The sequence below is a fragment of the Nerophis ophidion genome, linkage group LG09 (assembly GCF_033978795.1).
Source record: "Nerophis ophidion isolate RoL-2023_Sa linkage group LG09, RoL_Noph_v1.0, whole genome shotgun sequence".
NCBI classification, from domain to species: Eukaryota; Metazoa; Chordata; class Actinopteri; order Syngnathiformes; family Syngnathidae; genus Nerophis; species Nerophis ophidion.
In genome coordinates this window covers 2,487,757-2,506,864 of record NC_084619.1, presented here as the reverse complement: position 1 = coordinate 2,506,864, position 19,108 = coordinate 2,487,757, and the positions used below count along the sequence as shown (strand labels likewise).

At 41.8% G+C, this 19,108-nt stretch overlaps 1 protein-coding gene and 1 long non-coding RNA gene across 3 annotated transcripts in view; both read right to left on the bottom strand.

Annotated features, from left to right (window-relative positions):
- Positions 1–4,302, bottom strand: part of cdhr1a (cadherin-related family member 1a) — a 61,187-nt gene extending 56,885 nt beyond the window's left edge. The window contains exons 1-3 of one of the 2 annotated variants that reach the window (XM_061910039.1): positions 4,156–4,302; positions 4,027–4,088; positions 3,548–3,643 (exon numbers count right to left, since the gene is read on the bottom strand). In XM_061910039.1, coding sequence (XP_061766023.1) covers positions 3,548–3,643; positions 4,027–4,087 — 157 coding nt within the window. In that variant the 5' untranslated portion in view covers position 4,088; positions 4,156–4,302. Of the gene's footprint in view, positions 1–3,547; positions 3,644–4,026 lie in introns of both variants that reach the window. The other variant, XM_061910040.1, reaches the window with a different exon arrangement.
- Positions 4,303–9,147: 4,845 nt separating this feature from the next.
- The window catches only part of LOC133558744 (uncharacterized), a 36,024-nt gene continuing 26,063 nt past the window's right edge, over positions 9,148–19,108 (bottom strand). Inside the window, exons 2-4 of the long non-coding RNA XR_009807978.1 lie at positions 9,805–9,892; positions 9,676–9,737; positions 9,148–9,292 (exon numbers count right to left, since the gene is read on the bottom strand). This is a non-coding gene — a long non-coding RNA (uncharacterized LOC133558744). The remainder of the gene's footprint in view (positions 9,293–9,675; positions 9,738–9,804; positions 9,893–19,108) is intronic.

Here is a 19,108-nt window from a genome sequence, read left to right as displayed (position 1 = left end):
GCTTTTAAACTTTGCGCGTAGAACAATCCGGAGGGTTCTTTTCCTCTTTGTTCAGGAGGACACGAGATCCACAGTTTCCAAAAACAATTTGAAATGTGGACTCGTCAGACCACAGAACAATTTTACAGTTTGCATCAGTCCATTTTAGATGAGCTCGGGCCCAGCAAAGCCGGTGGCGTTTTTTTGGGTGTTGTTGATAAATGGCTTTGGCTTTGCATTGCAGAGTTTTAAGTTGCACTTACAGATGTAGCGATAAACTGTAGTTACTGACAGTGGTTTTCTGAAGTGTTCCTGAGCTCGTGTGGTGATATCCTTTACTCACTGATGTCACTTTTTGATGCAGTACCGCCTGAGGGATCGTGCAGATTTTCTGAACCTTTTGATATTACGGACCTTATATGGTGAAATCCCTAAATTCCATGCAATAGCTCGTTAAGAAATGTTGTCCTCAAACTATTCGACAATTTGCCCATGCATTTGTTCACAAAGTTGTGACCCTTGCCCCATCCTCTGAGTATTTCATGAAAGCAACTTTTATACCCAATCATGGCACCCACTTTTTCCTAATTAGCCAGTTCACCTGTGGGATGTTCCAAATAAGTGTTTGATGAGCATTCCTCAACTTTCTCTGTCTTTTTTGCCACGTGTGCCAGCTTTTCTGAAACGTGTTGCAGGCATCAAATTCCGAATGAGCTAAACTGTCAGGTATGTCACCGACAATTTAGTTATGTTTTGGTTTTTCCTCTGTTTGTTTTTATTTCCTGTCAGTGCTCTTATTTTGGTTCTTTTCCCTGCACGTCTGCCTGGTTTCCCTCACCTGTCCCTGATTGGCAGTCTGGCACACCTGGTGGCGATTGCCAATCAGGCTGCTATTTATACCTGCCTCGCCCTCCAGTCAGGGCTGGAGTATTGTCGCTGTAGCTGTATGCTACTAGCTGTATGCTGCGGACTGTTTGCGGTATGCTGACAGCTGTTTGCACCTTGCTGTCTTCTGTTTCCTGTTTACCTGTTTTCCTGGTATCCTGTTTCTTGTCTCCTAGTTCCAGGTTTGTGTTTTTTTCCTGCAGTTTTTGGACATTAAATCATGTTTTCCTGCACCAAGCCTGCCATCTCTGCATCTTGGGGTTTGTCACCACCAATATTTGACATCAAATCTGAAAAAACTAAATAATTTTGGTGAAATCCCTACATTCCATGTAATAACTCGTTGAGAATGGCTGTTCTTAAACTGTTCAACAAATTGCTCGAGCATGTGTTCCCAAAATGTTGACCTTCGCCCCCATCCTTGTTTGTGAATGACTGAGCATTTCATGAAAGCCGATTTCACACCCAATCATGGCACCCACCTGTTCCCAATTAGCCTGGTCACCTGTGGGATGTTCCAAATAAGCGTTTGATGAGCATTCCTCAACCTTCTCAGTCTTTTTTGCCACTTGTGCCCCAGCTTTTTTGAAACATGTTACACGCATCAAATTCCAAATGAGCTAATATTTGCAAAAACTAACTTATTTTTCCAGTTCGAACGTAAAGTATCTGTTAATGCTCAGAGTCCTGCCAACGCCGCTCATCCGTCTGTGCGCACCCCGGGACACGCCCACGGGCGCGCACATCCAGGGACGAGCCGGGCGCGTCTCCGCCCTGCAGCAGCCGGCAGCTGCAATCATTCACCGACAATCATCACACTTGCCGGTGATGAAGGAGCTGCCTTCATAAGCCTGGACAACCTGGAATGCCGGCGCCGGAGTATAGTCTTCTGTTCGAGTACAGCAAGACACGTCCTGCTTCATGTAATCCTGCTCTCGCTGTGCTTGCCCATCCAAGTTTTCAGTTCGTGTTTTCTTATGTCGTCCCTGCACTATCCTCCGTCGTCTTTAAAGTGAGCTGTGCGTCTCACTTTTTCCCTGGATCTCCCTCTGGACTCTGACTCCCTCAATCCTTGACTTTCCCCGCTCAGACACGGATCTTGTCTCTTCGATCCTGCCCTACGGACTTCCGTGTTACTTCGCTCTCCACAACTTTTGGTAACACTCACCTCAGCTAATCACACACATAGCCTCACACCACATACACTTTTGGATCTCGTTCACACTCCATTTCCTTATTTTATATTCTACTGTTTGATTATTAGGGACCGAATGTCCCTTTGGGATAGAAGACCCTATTGAATTTCTAAGGTTTTATTGTTATTCTTTATTATACCGCCACCTCTTTTAGCTGTAATTTGACCCCCTTAACATGCTTCAAAACTCACCAAATTTGACACACACATCAGGACTGGCAAAAATTGTGATCTAATCAAAAAAACAAAACTCAAAATTGCGCTCTAGTGCCCCCTAGGAAGAAAACACAGACAAAACTGTCTCTAACTTCCAGTAGGAACGTCGTAGAAACATGAATCAAAAACCACTACGCAGGTCTCAGTTAGACCTATATTTCATACACTCTTACCTCCCAGCTAAAATCAACAGGAAGTTTGCAATTCCCCCTTCAATACAAAAGTTGGCTAAAAAATGTCACTTTTTTTCTAACATTATCTCCTCCGAGGCCGTTTGTCGTTTCGGCTCAAATAAGCAAGATAAGAGAGATTGAACCCTTCTGATTAAAAGTTGATGAAATAGTTTTAATCACTGCTACGGTTTTGATTTTATCAGCCTTCAACGAACTGCTGCGCTGAAAACCATTTCAAAGATGGCCGCCGTCCGCAGACACAGCGAGGGAGATTTTTTTTTTTTTTTAATTTTCCCTACCGTCTGCTGCTGTTGCGCACGCACCAACATTCATGGGGGAGGGGCTGTGATCGTCTATAGCAAGATGGCTGCCAGGTGCCGTAGCTAAGCCGCTATGTTTTAAAGTTGCCGTTTGCCTGCAGATCGTAAAAACAACCGTCCAACATTCTTTATTTTGGGTACTTACACATGGTGCCTGACTGTTGTGGCGTTTTAAGGCCATCTGTACTTTTTATGCTACGGTAAAAACAATGAATGTCCGGTTTTGATTTTATTAGCCTTCAAAGAACCGCTGCGCTGAAAAACATTTTTAAGATGGCCACCGTGCGCTCACACAGAGAGCTAGACGTTGTTTTGTTTTGTTTTTTTCCTACCACTCCCAGTATGTAATCTTATAAATGGCATAAATGCGCCAGTGACACAATATTTGAATAATATTAACATTAGTTGTGCTGCGCCCTCGTGTGAAATATTTGTTATGATGGCTGCCGGCTAGCTAACGCTTATCCGGGCTTGGGTCGCGGGGGCAGCAGCCAAAGCGGTCCTGTCTATCGCTGCTTGCAGCTTTAATTATATATGTAGTTTATATATATATATGAATTTATAAAGTTACCCACCCTCTAGTGTCTGTTGCCGTCATCTTCCCCTGTAAAACCATAACAGTATCTTGTCTTTGCAGTCTATTCAATTGAATATAAATTGAAAATGATTTGCAAATAATTGTCCTCTGTTTTTATATACCAGTTACATAACTTCACTGGTTATGGGTTTTGGTAAAGCACAATAATAAAGATACATTTTGCTGTGTGAGTCCTGCTCACCAACAGGTGTGTCCTCTGAGAGACTGAACAGGGCCATGTTCCCGTTCTGGCTGTACGGTCCATTGTCAAAGAAGTACGGGGCAAAGTCTGCTTGAGCTGCGGGACACAAAAAAAGCTCACTTCAAACAGTCACTCGTGGCAGACGGCTTTAAAAACAAGCGGCGCCGACGTTTTGAACGCCCTTTTTCTCGGCCGCTTTGGGATTACAGGTGAGTTACGTCAGCCTCTTTAGAAACATTTTCTTTATATAGACATGAAACGATAATGCTCTTTTTGTTTTAAATACATTTCTTTATAGATTTCCAAAATGTGTTGAACCTGAACCCACAAATCCAACAATCATTATCTCATATTCCATTTGTCGATTGCTGTATTTCAAACAGAATAACATCAAATATAAATGTTATCAAGCATTTACTACAGTATCTTAAATGCTTTTTATACAACTTCCTCCCTAGATTTTATTAATCCAAACTTACCAAAGCAGGCGTGCAGAAAGGCGAAGACCAGCGGCAGATGTGCTATCTTCACATGCTTCATCCTTTAAAAAAATGAAGAAACGGAGTGTCACCACAAATGAAGACGTCGACATGCATGAGACGACGCACCTCTCAAGGTGTTGCTATCCGACTGAAGGCAGATGCCAGCTGGCTAATCCAATGACACTTCTTAAGGGTCCCTCCTTGTGCCGGGCTTCTGGAACAACAGATAAAGGAGAGGCCGGGAAATGTGTTGCTCATTCAACAAAAGAGCGTAAACATCAAATTTGCAGATGACGGACAAGCAAGAATCTGTATTTTTTTTTTGCTTCAGGGCTTTCCCTATGGCCGTGGTTCTCAACCTTTTGTTCAGTGATGTACCTCCTGTGAACATGTTTTTTTAATTCAAGTACCCCCTAATCCAGGGGTGTCCAAAGTGCGGCCCGCGGGTTATTTTTTAACGGTCCCACGGCACATTTTAAGAATACAATTTAAAAAAATAATTAAAAACATAAAAAGTGGTATAAAAGAGCAAACAGGTGAAATGTAACAAGAAATTGTTGCAATCTTTACTCTTATAAGACAAAGCTGCCATGCAGGCTGTTTCTTTATTTAACCATTCTATTATGTTGAGGGTCAATTTGACTCATTTCAGTTTTTGTGTTGATCAAAGTACTGGTTATCCTTTATTTTTCTTGCTGCAATTTGGTGACTTTTCCTCATCTAGGGTCATGAACTGGTGTGTAAAATCTGGACACTTTGTTGAGTAGTGGAATGTCTTGCAGAGTTTGGATACAAAGATGATGTTGCGGGTCATTTTGACCCATACGCTTTAATGTGGGTAAATAGCCAAAATAAACAAGTCTCTTTGATGTACTTTTTACTTTGATGTGCAATTGTTTGTATTTTGATTGCCTCTGAGACCCAGAGCCAGGTGTGTGAAGAGAGGGAACTTTCTCACACTTGTCCTTGTCACTGTTCTCATGTCATCTCTTTGACAACTCAGCAAAAATGAGCTCCAGAAGGACGACATCTGAGGAGACAAGGACAAGTGTGAGAAAGTTCCCTCTCTTCACACACCTGGCTCTGGGTCTCAGAGACAATCAAAATACAAACAATTGTAAATCAAAGTAAAAAGTACATCAAGGAGACATGTTTATTTTTGGATCTGAACAGCTATTTACCCACATTAAAGCGCCTGGGTCAAAATGACTCGCAACATCATCTTTTTATACAAACTCTGCACAAACATTCCACTACACAACAAAGTGTCCAGATTTTACACACCAGTTCATGAGCCTAGATGAGGAAAAGTCACCAGATTTCAGCAAGAAAAAGAAAGGCTAACCAGTACTTTGATCAACACAAAAACTGAAATGGGTCAAATTGACCCTTAACATAATACAATTGGAATAAAACATGTATTGTATGTCACTTTTCTAAATGTTTATATAACCTAAAATAAAATTGTTATTGGTTTAACCTGTTTTCTTGATTGTTTTGAGTGCATTTATACAGTTAGGGTCAAAACGACCCGCAACATAATCAATGTAATTTTTCCCAACATAATACAAGGGTTAAAAAATAATAATGAATCAAAATCAATGTCATTTTGAATTATTGACCTATTCAAGATTACGTCACATTACATGTTCCACTTTAAAATATTTTTTGGGGGAAAATGTTGCATATTTTGTGTTTTAAAAAAGGGCCAAACACAGGGGTAGGGAACCTATGGCTCTAGAGCCAGATGTGGCTCTTTTGATGACTGCATGTGGCTCTCGGATAAATCTTAGCTGACATTGCTTAACACGATAAAAAATGAATAATTACGATGGTAATCACAGTGTTAAAAATAACGTTCAAATTATAAAACATTCTCATGCATTTTAATCCAACCATCCGTTTTCTATTGCACCTGTTCAAGAAGTCGCATTAATGGTAAGAAATATAACATTTATTATTGGTTAAATTTAAAATAACAATGTTAATAAAAAGAACAAGAGATTATACTCTAAAACTGTTGGTCTTGTCAAGACCTGGACTATGGTGTGGTTTGTTTTCCCGTGGTGCAAAGCGATCGGAACGGACATGGCGTCTTTAATCTTAACTCAAAAATATTACAAAAACAAAGGCGTATAAACAAAAGGCGCTCTTGGTCGAGGTTAAAAACTTGGCTATGAAAACAAAAACTCGCACAATGGAAGAACTATGAACTATGAAGTGTTTGATGAGCATTCCTCAACTTTCTCTGTCTTTTTTGCCACGTGTGCCAGCTTTTCTGAAACGTGTTGCAGGCATCAAATTCCGAATGAGCTAAACTGTCAGGTATGTCACCGACAATTTAGTTATGTTTTGGTTTTTCCTCTGTTTGTTTTTATTTCCTGTCAGTGCTCTTATTTTGGTTCTTTTCCCTGCACGTCTGCCTGGTTTCCCTCACCTGTCCCTGATTGGCAGTCTGGCACACCTGGTGGCGATTGCCAATCAGGCTGCTATTTATACCTGCCTCGCCCTCCAGTCAGGGCTGGAGTATTGTCGCTGTAGCTGTATGCTACTAGCTGTATGCTGCGGACTGTTTGCGGTATGCTGACAGCTGTTTGCACCTTGCTGTCTTCTGTTTCCTGTTTACCTGTTTTCCTGGTATCCTGTTTCTTGTCTCCTAGTTCCAGGTTTGTGTTTTTTTCCTGCAGTTTTTGGACATTAAATCATGTTTTCCTGCACCAAGCCTGCCATCTCTGCATCTTGGGGTTTGTCACCACCAATATTTGACATCAAATCTGAAAAAACTAAATAATTTTGGTGAAATCCCTACATTCCATGTAATAACTCGTTGAGAATGGCTGTTCTTAAACTGTTCAACAAATTGCTCGAGCATGTGTTCCCAAAATGTTGACCTTCGCCCCCATCCTTGTTTGTGAATGACTGAGCATTTCATGAAAGCCGATTTCACACCCAATCATGGCACCCACCTGTTCCCAATTAGCCTGGTCACCTGTGGGATGTTCCAAATAAGCGTTTGATGAGCATTCCTCAACCTTCTCAGTCTTTTTTGCCACTTGTGCCCCAGCTTTTTTGAAACATGTTACACGCATCAAATTCCAAATGAGCTAATATTTGCAAAAACTAACTTATTTTTCCAGTTCGAACGTAAAGTATCTGTTAATGCTCAGAGTCCTGCCAACGCCGCTCATCCGTCTGTGCGCACCCCGGGACACGCCCACGGGCGCGCACATCCAGGGACGAGCCGGGCGCGTCTCCGCCCTGCAGCAGCCGGCAGCTGCAATCATTCACCGACAATCATCACACTTGCCGGTGATGAAGGAGCTGCCTTCATAAGCCTGGACAACCTGGAATGCCGGCGCCGGAGTATAGTCTTCTGTTCGAGTACAGCAAGACACGTCCTGCTTCATGTAATCCTGCTCTCGCTGTGCTTGCCCATCCAAGTTTTCAGTTCGTGTTTTCTTATGTCGTCCCTGCACTATCCTCCGTCGTCTTTAAAGTGAGCTGTGCGTCTCACTTTTTCCCTGGATCTCCCTCTGGACTCTGACTCCCTCAATCCTTGACTTTCCCCGCTCAGACACGGATCTTGTCTCTTCGATCCTGCCCTACGGACTTCCGTGTTACTTCGCTCTCCACAACTTTTGGTAACACTCACCTCAGCTAATCACACACATAGCCTCACACCACATACACTTTTGGATCTCGTTCACACTCCATTTCCTTATTTTATATTCTACTGTTTGATTATTAGGGACCGAATGTCCCTTTGGGATAGAAGACCCTATTGAATTTCTAAGGTTTTATTGTTATTCTTTATTATACCGCCACCTCTTTTAGCTGTAATTTGACCCCCTTAACATGCTTCAAAACTCACCAAATTTGACACACACATCAGGACTGGCAAAAATTGTGATCTAATCAAAAAAACAAAACTCAAAATTGCGCTCTAGTGCCCCCTAGGAAGAAAACACAGACAAAACTGTCTCTAACTTCCAGTAGGAACGTCGTAGAAACATGAATCAAAAACCACTACGCAGGTCTCAGTTAGACCTATATTTCATACACTCTTACCTCCCAGCTAAAATCAACAGGAAGTTTGCAATTCCCCCTTCAATACAAAAGTTGGCTAAAAAATGTCACTTTTTTTCTAACATTATCTCCTCCGAGGCCGTTTGTCGTTTCGGCTCAAATAAGCAAGATAAGAGAGATTGAACCCTTCTGATTAAAAGTTGATGAAATAGTTTTAATCACTGCTACGGTTTTGATTTTATCAGCCTTCAACGAACTGCTGCGCTGAAAACCATTTCAAAGATGGCCGCCGTCCGCAGACACAGCGAGGGAGATTTTTTTTTTTTTTTAATTTTCCCTACCGTCTGCTGCTGTTGCGCACGCACCAACATTCATGGGGGAGGGGCTGTGATCGTCTATAGCAAGATGGCTGCCAGGTGCCGTAGCTAAGCCGCTATGTTTTAAAGTTGCCGTTTGCCTGCAGATCGTAAAAACAACCGTCCAACATTCTTTATTTTGGGTACTTACACATGGTGCCTGACTGTTGTGGCGTTTTAAGGCCATCTGTACTTTTTATGCTACGGTAAAAACAATGAATGTCCGGTTTTGATTTTATTAGCCTTCAAAGAACCGCTGCGCTGAAAAACATTTTTAAGATGGCCACCGTGCGCTCACACAGAGAGCTAGACGTTGTTTTGTTTTGTTTTTTTCCTACCACTCCCAGTATGTAATCTTATAAATGGCATAAATGCGCCAGTGACACAATATTTGAATAATATTAACATTAGTTGTGCTGCGCCCTCGTGTGAAATATTTGTTATGATGGCTGCCGGCTAGCTAACGCTTATCCGGGCTTGGGTCGCGGGGGCAGCAGCCAAAGCGGTCCTGTCTATCGCTGCTTGCAGCTTTAATTATATATGTAGTTTATATATATATATGAATTTATAAAGTTACCCACCCTCTAGTGTCTGTTGCCGTCATCTTCCCCTGTAAAACCATAACAGTATCTTGTCTTTGCAGTCTATTCAATTGAATATAAATTGAAAATGATTTGCAAATAATTGTCCTCTGTTTTTATATACCAGTTACATAACTTCACTGGTTATGGGTTTTGGTAAAGCACAATAATAAAGATACATTTTGCTGTGTGAGTCCTGCTCACCAACAGGTGTGTCCTCTGAGAGACTGAACAGGGCCATGTTCCCGTTCTGGCTGTACGGTCCATTGTCAAAGAAGTACGGGGCAAAGTCTGCTTGAGCTGCGGGACACAAAAAAAGCTCACTTCAAACAGTCACTCGTGGCAGACGGCTTTAAAAACAAGCGGCGCCGACGTTTTGAACGCCCTTTTTCTCGGCCGCTTTGGGATTACAGGTGAGTTACGTCAGCCTCTTTAGAAACATTTTCTTTATATAGACATGAAACGATAATGCTCTTTTTGTTTTAAATACATTTCTTTATAGATTTCCAAAATGTGTTGAACCTGAACCCACAAATCCAACAATCATTATCTCATATTCCATTTGTCGATTGCTGTATTTCAAACAGAATAACATCAAATATAAATGTTATCAAGCATTTACTACAGTATCTTAAATGCTTTTTATACAACTTCCTCCCTAGATTTTATTAATCCAAACTTACCAAAGCAGGCGTGCAGAAAGGCGAAGACCAGCGGCAGATGTGCTATCTTCACATGCTTCATCCTTTAAAAAAATGAAGAAACGGAGTGTCACCACAAATGAAGACGTCGACATGCATGAGACGACGCACCTCTCAAGGTGTTGCTATCCGACTGAAGGCAGATGCCAGCTGGCTAATCCAATGACACTTCTTAAGGGTCCCTCCTTGTGCCGGGCTTCTGGAACAACAGATAAAGGAGAGGCCGGGAAATGTGTTGCTCATTCAACAAAAGAGCGTAAACATCAAATTTGCAGATGACGGACAAGCAAGAATCTGTATTTTTTTTTTGCTTCAGGGCTTTCCCTATGGCCGTGGTTCTCAACCTTTTGTTCAGTGATGTACCTCCTGTGAACATGTTTTTTTAATTCAAGTACCCCCTAATCCAGGGGTGTCCAAAGTGCGGCCCGCGGGTTATTTTTTAACGGTCCCACGGCACATTTTAAGAATACAATTTAAAAAAATAATTAAAAACATAAAAAGTGGTATAAAAGAGCAAACAGGTGAAATGTAACAAGAAATTGTTGCAATCTTTACTCTTATAAGACAAAGCTGCCATGCAGGCTGTTTCTTTATTTAACCATTCTATTATGTTGAGGGTCAATTTGACTCATTTCAGTTTTTGTGTTGATCAAAGTACTGGTTATCCTTTATTTTTCTTGCTGCAATTTGGTGACTTTTCCTCATCTAGGGTCATGAACTGGTGTGTAAAATCTGGACACTTTGTTGAGTAGTGGAATGTCTTGCAGAGTTTGGATACAAAGATGATGTTGCGGGTCATTTTGACCCATACGCTTTAATGTGGGTAAATAGCCAAAATAAACAAGTCTCTTTGATGTACTTTTTACTTTGATGTGCAATTGTTTGTATTTTGATTGCCTCTGAGACCCAGAGCCAGGTGTGTGAAGAGAGGGAACTTTCTCACACTTGTCCTTGTCACTGTTCTCATGTCATCTCTTTGACAACTCAGCAAAAATGAGCTCCAGAAGGACGACATCTGAGGAGACAAGGACAAGTGTGAGAAAGTTCCCTCTCTTCACACACCTGGCTCTGGGTCTCAGAGACAATCAAAATACAAACAATTGTAAATCAAAGTAAAAAGTACATCAAGGAGACATGTTTATTTTTGGATCTGAACAGCTATTTACCCACATTAAAGCGCCTGGGTCAAAATGACTCGCAACATCATCTTTTTATACAAACTCTGCACAAACATTCCACTACACAACAAAGTGTCCAGATTTTACACACCAGTTCATGAGCCTAGATGAGGAAAAGTCACCAGATTTCAGCAAGAAAAAGAAAGGCTAACCAGTACTTTGATCAACACAAAAACTGAAATGGGTCAAATTGACCCTTAACATAATACAATTGGAATAAAACATGTATTGTATGTCACTTTTCTAAATGTTTATATAACCTAAAATAAAATTGTTATTGGTTTAACCTGTTTTCTTGATTGTTTTGAGTGCATTTATACAGTTAGGGTCAAAACGACCCGCAACATAATCAATGTAATTTTTCCCAACATAATACAAGGGTTAAAAAATAATAATGAATCAAAATCAATGTCATTTTGAATTATTGACCTATTCAAGATTACGTCACATTACATGTTCCACTTTAAAATATTTTTTGGGGGAAAATGTTGCATATTTTGTGTTTTAAAAAAGGGCCAAACACAGGGGTAGGGAACCTATGGCTCTAGAGCCAGATGTGGCTCTTTTGATGACTGCATGTGGCTCTCGGATAAATCTTAGCTGACATTGCTTAACACGATAAAAAATGAATAATTACGATGGTAATCACAGTGTTAAAAATAACGTTCAAATTATAAAACATTCTCATGCATTTTAATCCAACCATCCGTTTTCTATTGCACCTGTTCAAGAAGTCGCATTAATGGTAAGAAATATAACATTTATTATTGGTTAAATTTAAAATAACAATGTTAATAAAAAGAACAAGAGATTATACTCTAAAACTGTTGGTCTTGTCAAGACCTGGACTATGGTGTGGTTTGTTTTCCCGTGGTGCAAAGCGATCGGAACGGACATGGCGTCTTTAATCTTAACTCAAAAATATTACAAAAACAAAGGCGTATAAACAAAAGGCGCTCTTGGTCGAGGTTAAAAACTTGGCTATGAAAACAAAAACTCGCACAATGGAAGAACTATGAACATAAAATAAAACTTACAAACTATGGCATGAAAAACTTACTTGGACCGAGAAAGAGCATGGATCATTGGCATGGATAACATAGGTGTGTAGGAGGTGATAGAGGGTGAGTAGAAGGTGATGTCGCCAGGTTGACTGCCTGGCAACTGCAGGCTTAAATGGTGACGTGGTGATTGACAACCGGTACATGAGTTCAAGTGAATCAGGTGTGTGCGTCGTGAAAACAGGTGAACTGATTGGTAGTCATGGAAACAAAAGCAATCCAGGGTGCGCAAAAACAGGAACTAATGGAGACAAAAACCAAACAGAACATAACTAAACAGAACATGATCACAAAGAAATGACAGGTCTTACTTAAAAATGCACGCATTTAGTTGTATTCAGTGTTTAAAAAATATTATACGACTCTCACGGAAATACATTTAGAAATATTTGGCTTTCATGGCTCTCTCAACCAAAAAGGTTCCCGACCCCTGGCCTAAAACATGCAAAAAACATAAACAACAATTAAACTAATAAATGACGGATAAATCTGAAGTTGATCTCGAGATTATTGTGTTAAAAGTAAACGGTAAAAAAATATATATATAATTCATTTTTTAACACTTTAATGAGTAGGACAATTTTGGATTCCCAATTATTTTAGTGTGATTTGTTTTTAAGTGTCATTGCTCAAAAAATAATAATGAATCAAAATCCAAAATTAAGGCTCCAATTATTATATAATCTCAAATATTCCACGTAAAATAGTTATTGGGTGAAAATATTGCGTATTTTGTGTTTTTTCCATTTTTTTTTTTCCTAATGTTGATCTAGAGATTTAAAACTTGAATAATAATAATAAAAATAGTAATACTGAATAATGACACATTTAAATATATTTTTGGACCAAAACCCTTTGGGGTCCCCGGGATCATAATTGAGTTGTGGCCTAAATGTATATTTTTTTATCCATATATTGCATTGTTTTTTAAAATAAATATTAAAAAGGCCCCCACTTGCTTTGATTTTTCAAAGTGCGGCCCTCAGTGGAAAAAGTTAGAACACCCCTGCCCTAATCAGAGCAAATCCGTTTTGGTTGAAAAAAAAGAGATAAAGAAGTAAAATACAGCACTATGTCATCAGTTTCTGATTTATTGAATTGTACAACAGTTCAAAATATTAATTTATTTGTAGTGGTCTTCCTTGAACTATTTGGAAAAAAAAATAGATAAAAATAACTAAAAACTTGTTGAAAAACAAATAAGTGATTCAATTATAAATGCAGATTTCTCCACATAGAAGTAATCATCAACTTAAAGAGCCCTCTTTGGGGATTGTAATAGAGATCCATCTGGATTCATCAACTTACTTCTAAACATTTCTTCACAAAAAAAGAAATCTTTAACATCAATATTTATGGAACATGTCCATAAAAAAAAATGTAGCTGTTGTCATGTCTGTGATCATGTTTTGGTTTAAGTCAGGTGTGTCAAACTCAAATACAGAGTGGGACAAAATTTAAAATTGAACAAAGCCGCAGGCCAAAGTTGAACAAATGAACCTTTTAATTGGGACCCAAACAAGTTTTGCATTGAATATTGAACAAGCAAGGCTTATATAACTTTATAGTGACATGCAAAGTCAAGTTTAAAATGATCCATCCATCCATTTTCTAGCACTTGTCCCTTCTGGGGTCGCTGGAGCCGACCTCAGCTGCATTTGGGCGGACGGCAGGGAACACCCTGGACAAGTCGCCACCTCATCACGGCCAACACAGATAGACAGACAACATTCACACTCACACACTAGGGCCAATTTAGTGTTGCCAATCAACCTATCAACAATAATTAATAATTAAAGCTGCAAGCAGCGTTGGTCGGGTCCGCCTTTGGCCGCTGCCAAGCCGTGGTCTAAGTCAGACCTAGATAGAAGTTTTTGTTGCATGTCTCTACGACATTCCTAACAAAAGTTACAAGCAGTTTTGTCAGGGTTTTTTCTTAGGGGGCGCTAAAGCGCAATTATGACTTTAGGGGTTTGGTTTTTTATTAGATGGCAATTTTTGCCAGTCCTGATGTGTGTGTAAAATTTGGTGAGTTTTGAAGCATGTTAAGGGGGTGAAATTACAGATCGGCGTTTCTGGATGTTGTTGATAAATGGCTTTCGCTTGGCATAGTAGAGCTTTAACTTGCACTTTGAATCATTTTAAGGGGGTCAAATTACAGTTCAAAGAGGCAAAAATTACATTTTTTAGGAAAATTTGCGCAGGGGTTCTTTGAAGGCACGTAAAATCAAAACCGGAGCAGTAATCAAAACTTTGATCCATACTTTTAATCAGAAGGGTCCAAACTGTCTCCTGTGCGAGTTTGAAGCCGAAACGACAAACGCACTCGGAGGACTTCTCGTTTGAAAAAAGGTGACGGGTTGTCACAAAACTTTTATTTTGAAGGGGTAATTGCCAACTTTCTGTTGATTTTTTCTGCAGGCTGTCATTTATTAAAATGTAGGTCTAAGTGAGACCTACATAGAAGTTTTTGTTTCATGTCTTTCCGGCATTCCTACTGGAAGTTACAAGCAATTTTGTTTGTGTTTTCTTCCTAGGAGCAGTTTTTTCTGTTTTTTATTAAAAAATTGCGCTAGAGCGCATTTTTGGATTTTGGGGTTCATTTTTTTCATTAGATCACAATTGTTGCCAGTCCAGATGTGTGTGCCAAGTTTGGTGAGTTTTGAAGCATTTTAAGGGAGTCAAATTACAGCTCAAAGAGGCAAAAATAGCATTTTTTGCGAAAATTTTGCTTTGAATGAGTTTTTGCAAAATTTCTGTTGATTTTAGGTACAGAAGTTTTCAATTGGAAATGTAGGTCTAAGTCAGACCTACATAGAGGTTTTTGTTTCATGTCTCTACGACATTCCTAACGGAAGTTTCAAGCAGTCTGTTTTTTGTTTCTTCCTGGGTGGCGCTAGCGCGCAATTTTGATTTTTGGGGTTTGGTTGCTTAATAAGTTGCGAAGGTTTGCCACACCGACATGTGTGTCAAATTTGGTGAGTTGTGAAGCATGTTAAGGGGGTCAAATTACAGCGCATAGGTGCGGAATAATAAAGAATAATAATAAAGAATAAAACCTTACAGTTTCAATAGGGTCCTTTGCCATGGGCAGGGCGGACCCTAAATATTAATGGAATCTCAAATAAAATTTAAATAAAAATTGGGGGGGCCGGGTTTGGTGGTAGCGGGGGTGTATATTGTGGCGTCCAGGAAGAGTTAGTGCTGCAAGGGGTTCTGGGTATTACGTGTGTTACGGTGCAGATGTTCTCCCGAAATGTGTCATTCTTGTTTGGTGTGGCTTCACAGTGTGGCACATTTTGTAACAGTGTTAAAGTCGTTTATACGGCCACCCTCAGTGTGACCTGTATGGCTGTTGACCAAGTATGCCTTGCATTCATTCGTGTGTGTTAAAGCCGCAGATAGTATGTGACGTTGTTTGTATGGTGGAAAAGTGGACGTGACGACAGGTTGTAGAGGACGCTAAAGGCAGTGCCTTCGAGACACGCCCCCAATATTGTTGTCCGAGTGGAAATTGGGAGAAATTCGGAAGAATTGTTGCCCCGGGAGATTTTCGGGAGGGGCACTGAAATTCGGGAGTCTCTCGGGTAAATCGTGAGGGTTGGCAAATGTGTTGTTACAGCGGCACCGCCCCTGTTTAATACCGGCGGGCCAGCTCTAATCTTAGTTTGATATTACCTCCAGGGCCGAATGAAATTAGACGAGTTTGACACCCATGGTTCAAGTCATGTTCTGTTTGGTTTTTGGACACTCAGTACCTGCTGTCTCACTCTCTTGTTTTGTCACCATAGCAACCATTAGTTTCACCTGTTTCTCACTTGGAGTCACGCACCTGTTTTCACTAAACATGTCAATATTATTTAAAGCAGAAGTTGCCAGGAAGTTAGCCTGGCGACTTTACCTCTGATACTCAAGAATGTTCATAGTTCTGCTTCTTGCCATAACACGGAAGTTTGGTTTTTTCAACTCCAACCTGGGCAGGTATTTCGAACATTTTTGGGCACTTTTGCCGACTTTTCTCACTTTTTTCCCCCACTTCCCGTGTGACTTTGCTGGGTGAGTTTTGGATATTTTTTGCATCCCTGGACTTGTGCGGCTAGCGGCGGGACTCGTAGGACTGGAGCCCAGGGAGGTATATTGGACAAAATTGGGACTTTTGACCATAACACACCCAGCCGAGTGACACAGGGATGGGGGATTAAAGTTGGAAAAGTCGGCAAAAGTCCCAAAAATGTTGAAAATACCTACTCAGGTTTGAGTCCCACAAGTCCCGCCGCCGGCCGGGATGACCAGATTGTCCAAAATGTGCCCAGCAAAGTCCCACGGGAAGGCGGGAAGAAAAAGGAGAAAAGTCAGTAAAATGTTCAAAAATTACACCCAGGTGGGACTTGCACCTATGTCCAAAATGTGCCCAGCAAAGTCCGCCTTCCCATGGGACTTTGCTGGGAAAAAAGAAAAAAGTCGGTAAAATGTTAAAAAATCACACCCGGGTGGAACTCGAACCTAGGTACATTTTTAGGGACTATTCCCGAATTTTTTTCTTTTCCCACCAACTTCCCGTGGGACTTTGCTCGGTGAGTTTTGGACATTTTTTGCAACCCTGAACTTCTGCGGCCGGCGGCTGGACTCGTGGGACTGGAACCCGGGGAGGTATATTGGACAAAATCGGGACTTTTGACCATAACACACACAACCGAGTCCCACAGGGAGGGGGGAGTAAAGTTGGAAAAGTCGGCAAAAGTCCCAAAAATGTTCAAAATACCTACTCAGGTTTGAGTCCCACAAGTCCTGCCACCGGCCAGGATGCCCGATATGTCCCAAACGTGCCCATCAAAGTCCCCACGGGAAGGCGGGGAGAAAAGAGAGAAAAGTCGGGAAAATGTTTAAAAATCACACCCAGGTGGGACCCGAACCTGGGTAGGTATTTTGAACATTTTTGGGGCTTTTGCTGACTTTTAACACTTAAATCCCCCTCCCCCGTGGGACTCTGCTGGGTGTGTTATGGACATTTTGGGCGGTGGGCGGCTGGACTTGTGGGACTCAAACCTGGGTAGGTATTTTGAACATTTTTGGGGACTTTTGCTGACTTTTCTCACTTTTCTCCCCCACTTTGGGACTTTGTTGGGTATGTTTTGGACATTTTTTACATCCCTGGACTTGTGCCGCCGGCGGCAGGACTCGTGGGACCTTAAACCTGGGGAGTTTTATTGGACAGAATTGGGACTTTTGACCATAACACACCCAGCCAAGTCCCACGGGGAGGGGGGAGTAAAGTTGGAAAAGTCGGCAAAAGTCCCAAAAATGTTGAAAATACCTACTCAGGTTCGAGTCCCACAAGTCTTGCCGCCGGCCAGGATGCCCGATATGTCCCAAATATGCCCATCAAAGTCCCACAGGAAGGCGGGGAGAAAAGAGAGAAAAGTCGGTAAAATGTTTAAAAATCACACCCGGGTGGGACTCGAACCTGGGTAGGTATTTTAAACATTTTTGGGGCTTTTGCTGACTTTTCCATCATTTATACACCCTCCCTGTGGAACTCGGCTGGGTGTGTTATGGACATTTTGGGCGGCTGGTGGCGGGACTTGTGGGACTCGAACCTGGATTGTTATTTTGTACATTTTTGGGGACTATTCCCGACTTTTTTTTACTTTTCTCCCAACTTCCCGTGGGACTTTGCTCGGTGAGTTTTGGACATTTTTTGCAAACCTCGGACTTGTGCGGCCGGCGGCTGGACTCCTGGGACTGGAACCCGGGGAGGTATATTGGACAAAATCGGGACTTTTGACCATAACACACCCAGCCGAGTCCCACGGGGATGGGGAATTAAAGTTGGAAAAGTCGGCAAGTGTCCCAAAAATGTTCAAAATACCTACACAGGTTCGAGTCCCACAAGTCCCGCCGCCGGCCGGGGTGACCAGAATGTCCAGAATGTGCCCAGCAAAGTCCCACGGGAAGGCGGGAAGAAAAAAGAGAAAAGTCGGTCAAATGTTCAAAAATCACACCCAGGTGGGACTCGAACCTGGGCAGGTATTTTGAACATTTTTGGGGCTTTTGCCGACTTTTCCATCATTTATACCCCCTCCCTGTGGGACTCGGCTGGGTGTGTTATGGACATTTTGGGCGGCTGGTGGCGGGACTTGTGGGACTCGAACCTGGATTGTTATTTTGTACATTTTTGGGGACTATTCCCGACTTTTTTTTACTTTTCTCCCAACTTCCCATGGGACTTTGCTCGGTGAGTTTTGGACATTTTTTGCAAACCTCGGACTTGTGCGGCCGGCGGCTGGACTCCTGGGACTGGAATCCGGGGAGGTATATTGGACAAAATCGGGACTTTTGACCATAACACACCCAGCCGAGTCCCACAGGGACGGGGGATTAAAGTTGGAAAAGTCGGCAAGTGTCCCAAAAATTTTGAAAATACCTACCCAGGTTCGAGTCCCACAAGTCCCACCGCCGGCCGGGGTGACCAGAATGTCCAGAATGTGCCCAGCAAAGTCCCACGGGAAGGCGGGAAGAAAAAAGAGAAAAGTCGGTCAAATGTTCAAAAATCACACCCAGGTGGGACTCGAACCTGGGTAGGTATTTTGAACCTTTTTGGGGCTTTTGCCGACTTTTCCAACTTTTATCCCCCCTCGCCGTGGGACTCGGCTGGGTGTGTTATGGACATTTTGGGCGCCCGGCGGCTGGACTTGTGGGACTCGAACCTGGGTAGGTATTTTCAACATTTTTGGGGACTTTTGTCGACTTTTCTCACTTTTCTCCCCCACTTTGGGACTTTGCTCTGTGAGTTTTGGACATTTTTTGCATCTCTGACTTGTGCGGCGGCGGCTGTACATGTGGGACTGGAACCCGGGGAGGTATCTTGGACAAAATTGGGACTTTTGACCATAACACACCCAGCCAAGTCCCACGGGGAGGGGGAGTAAATTTGGAAAAGTCGGCAAAAGTCCCAAAAATGTTCAAAATACCTCCTCAGGTTCGAGTCCCACAAGTCCCACCGCCAGCCGGGATGCCCGATATGTCCCAAACGTGCCCATCAAAGTCCCAAAGTGGGGGAGAAAAGAGAGAAAAGTCGGTAAAATGTTTAAAAAACATTTTTGGGGACTTTTGCCGACTTTTCTCACTTTTCTCCCCACTTTGGGACTTTGCTGGGTATGTTTTGGACATTTTTGG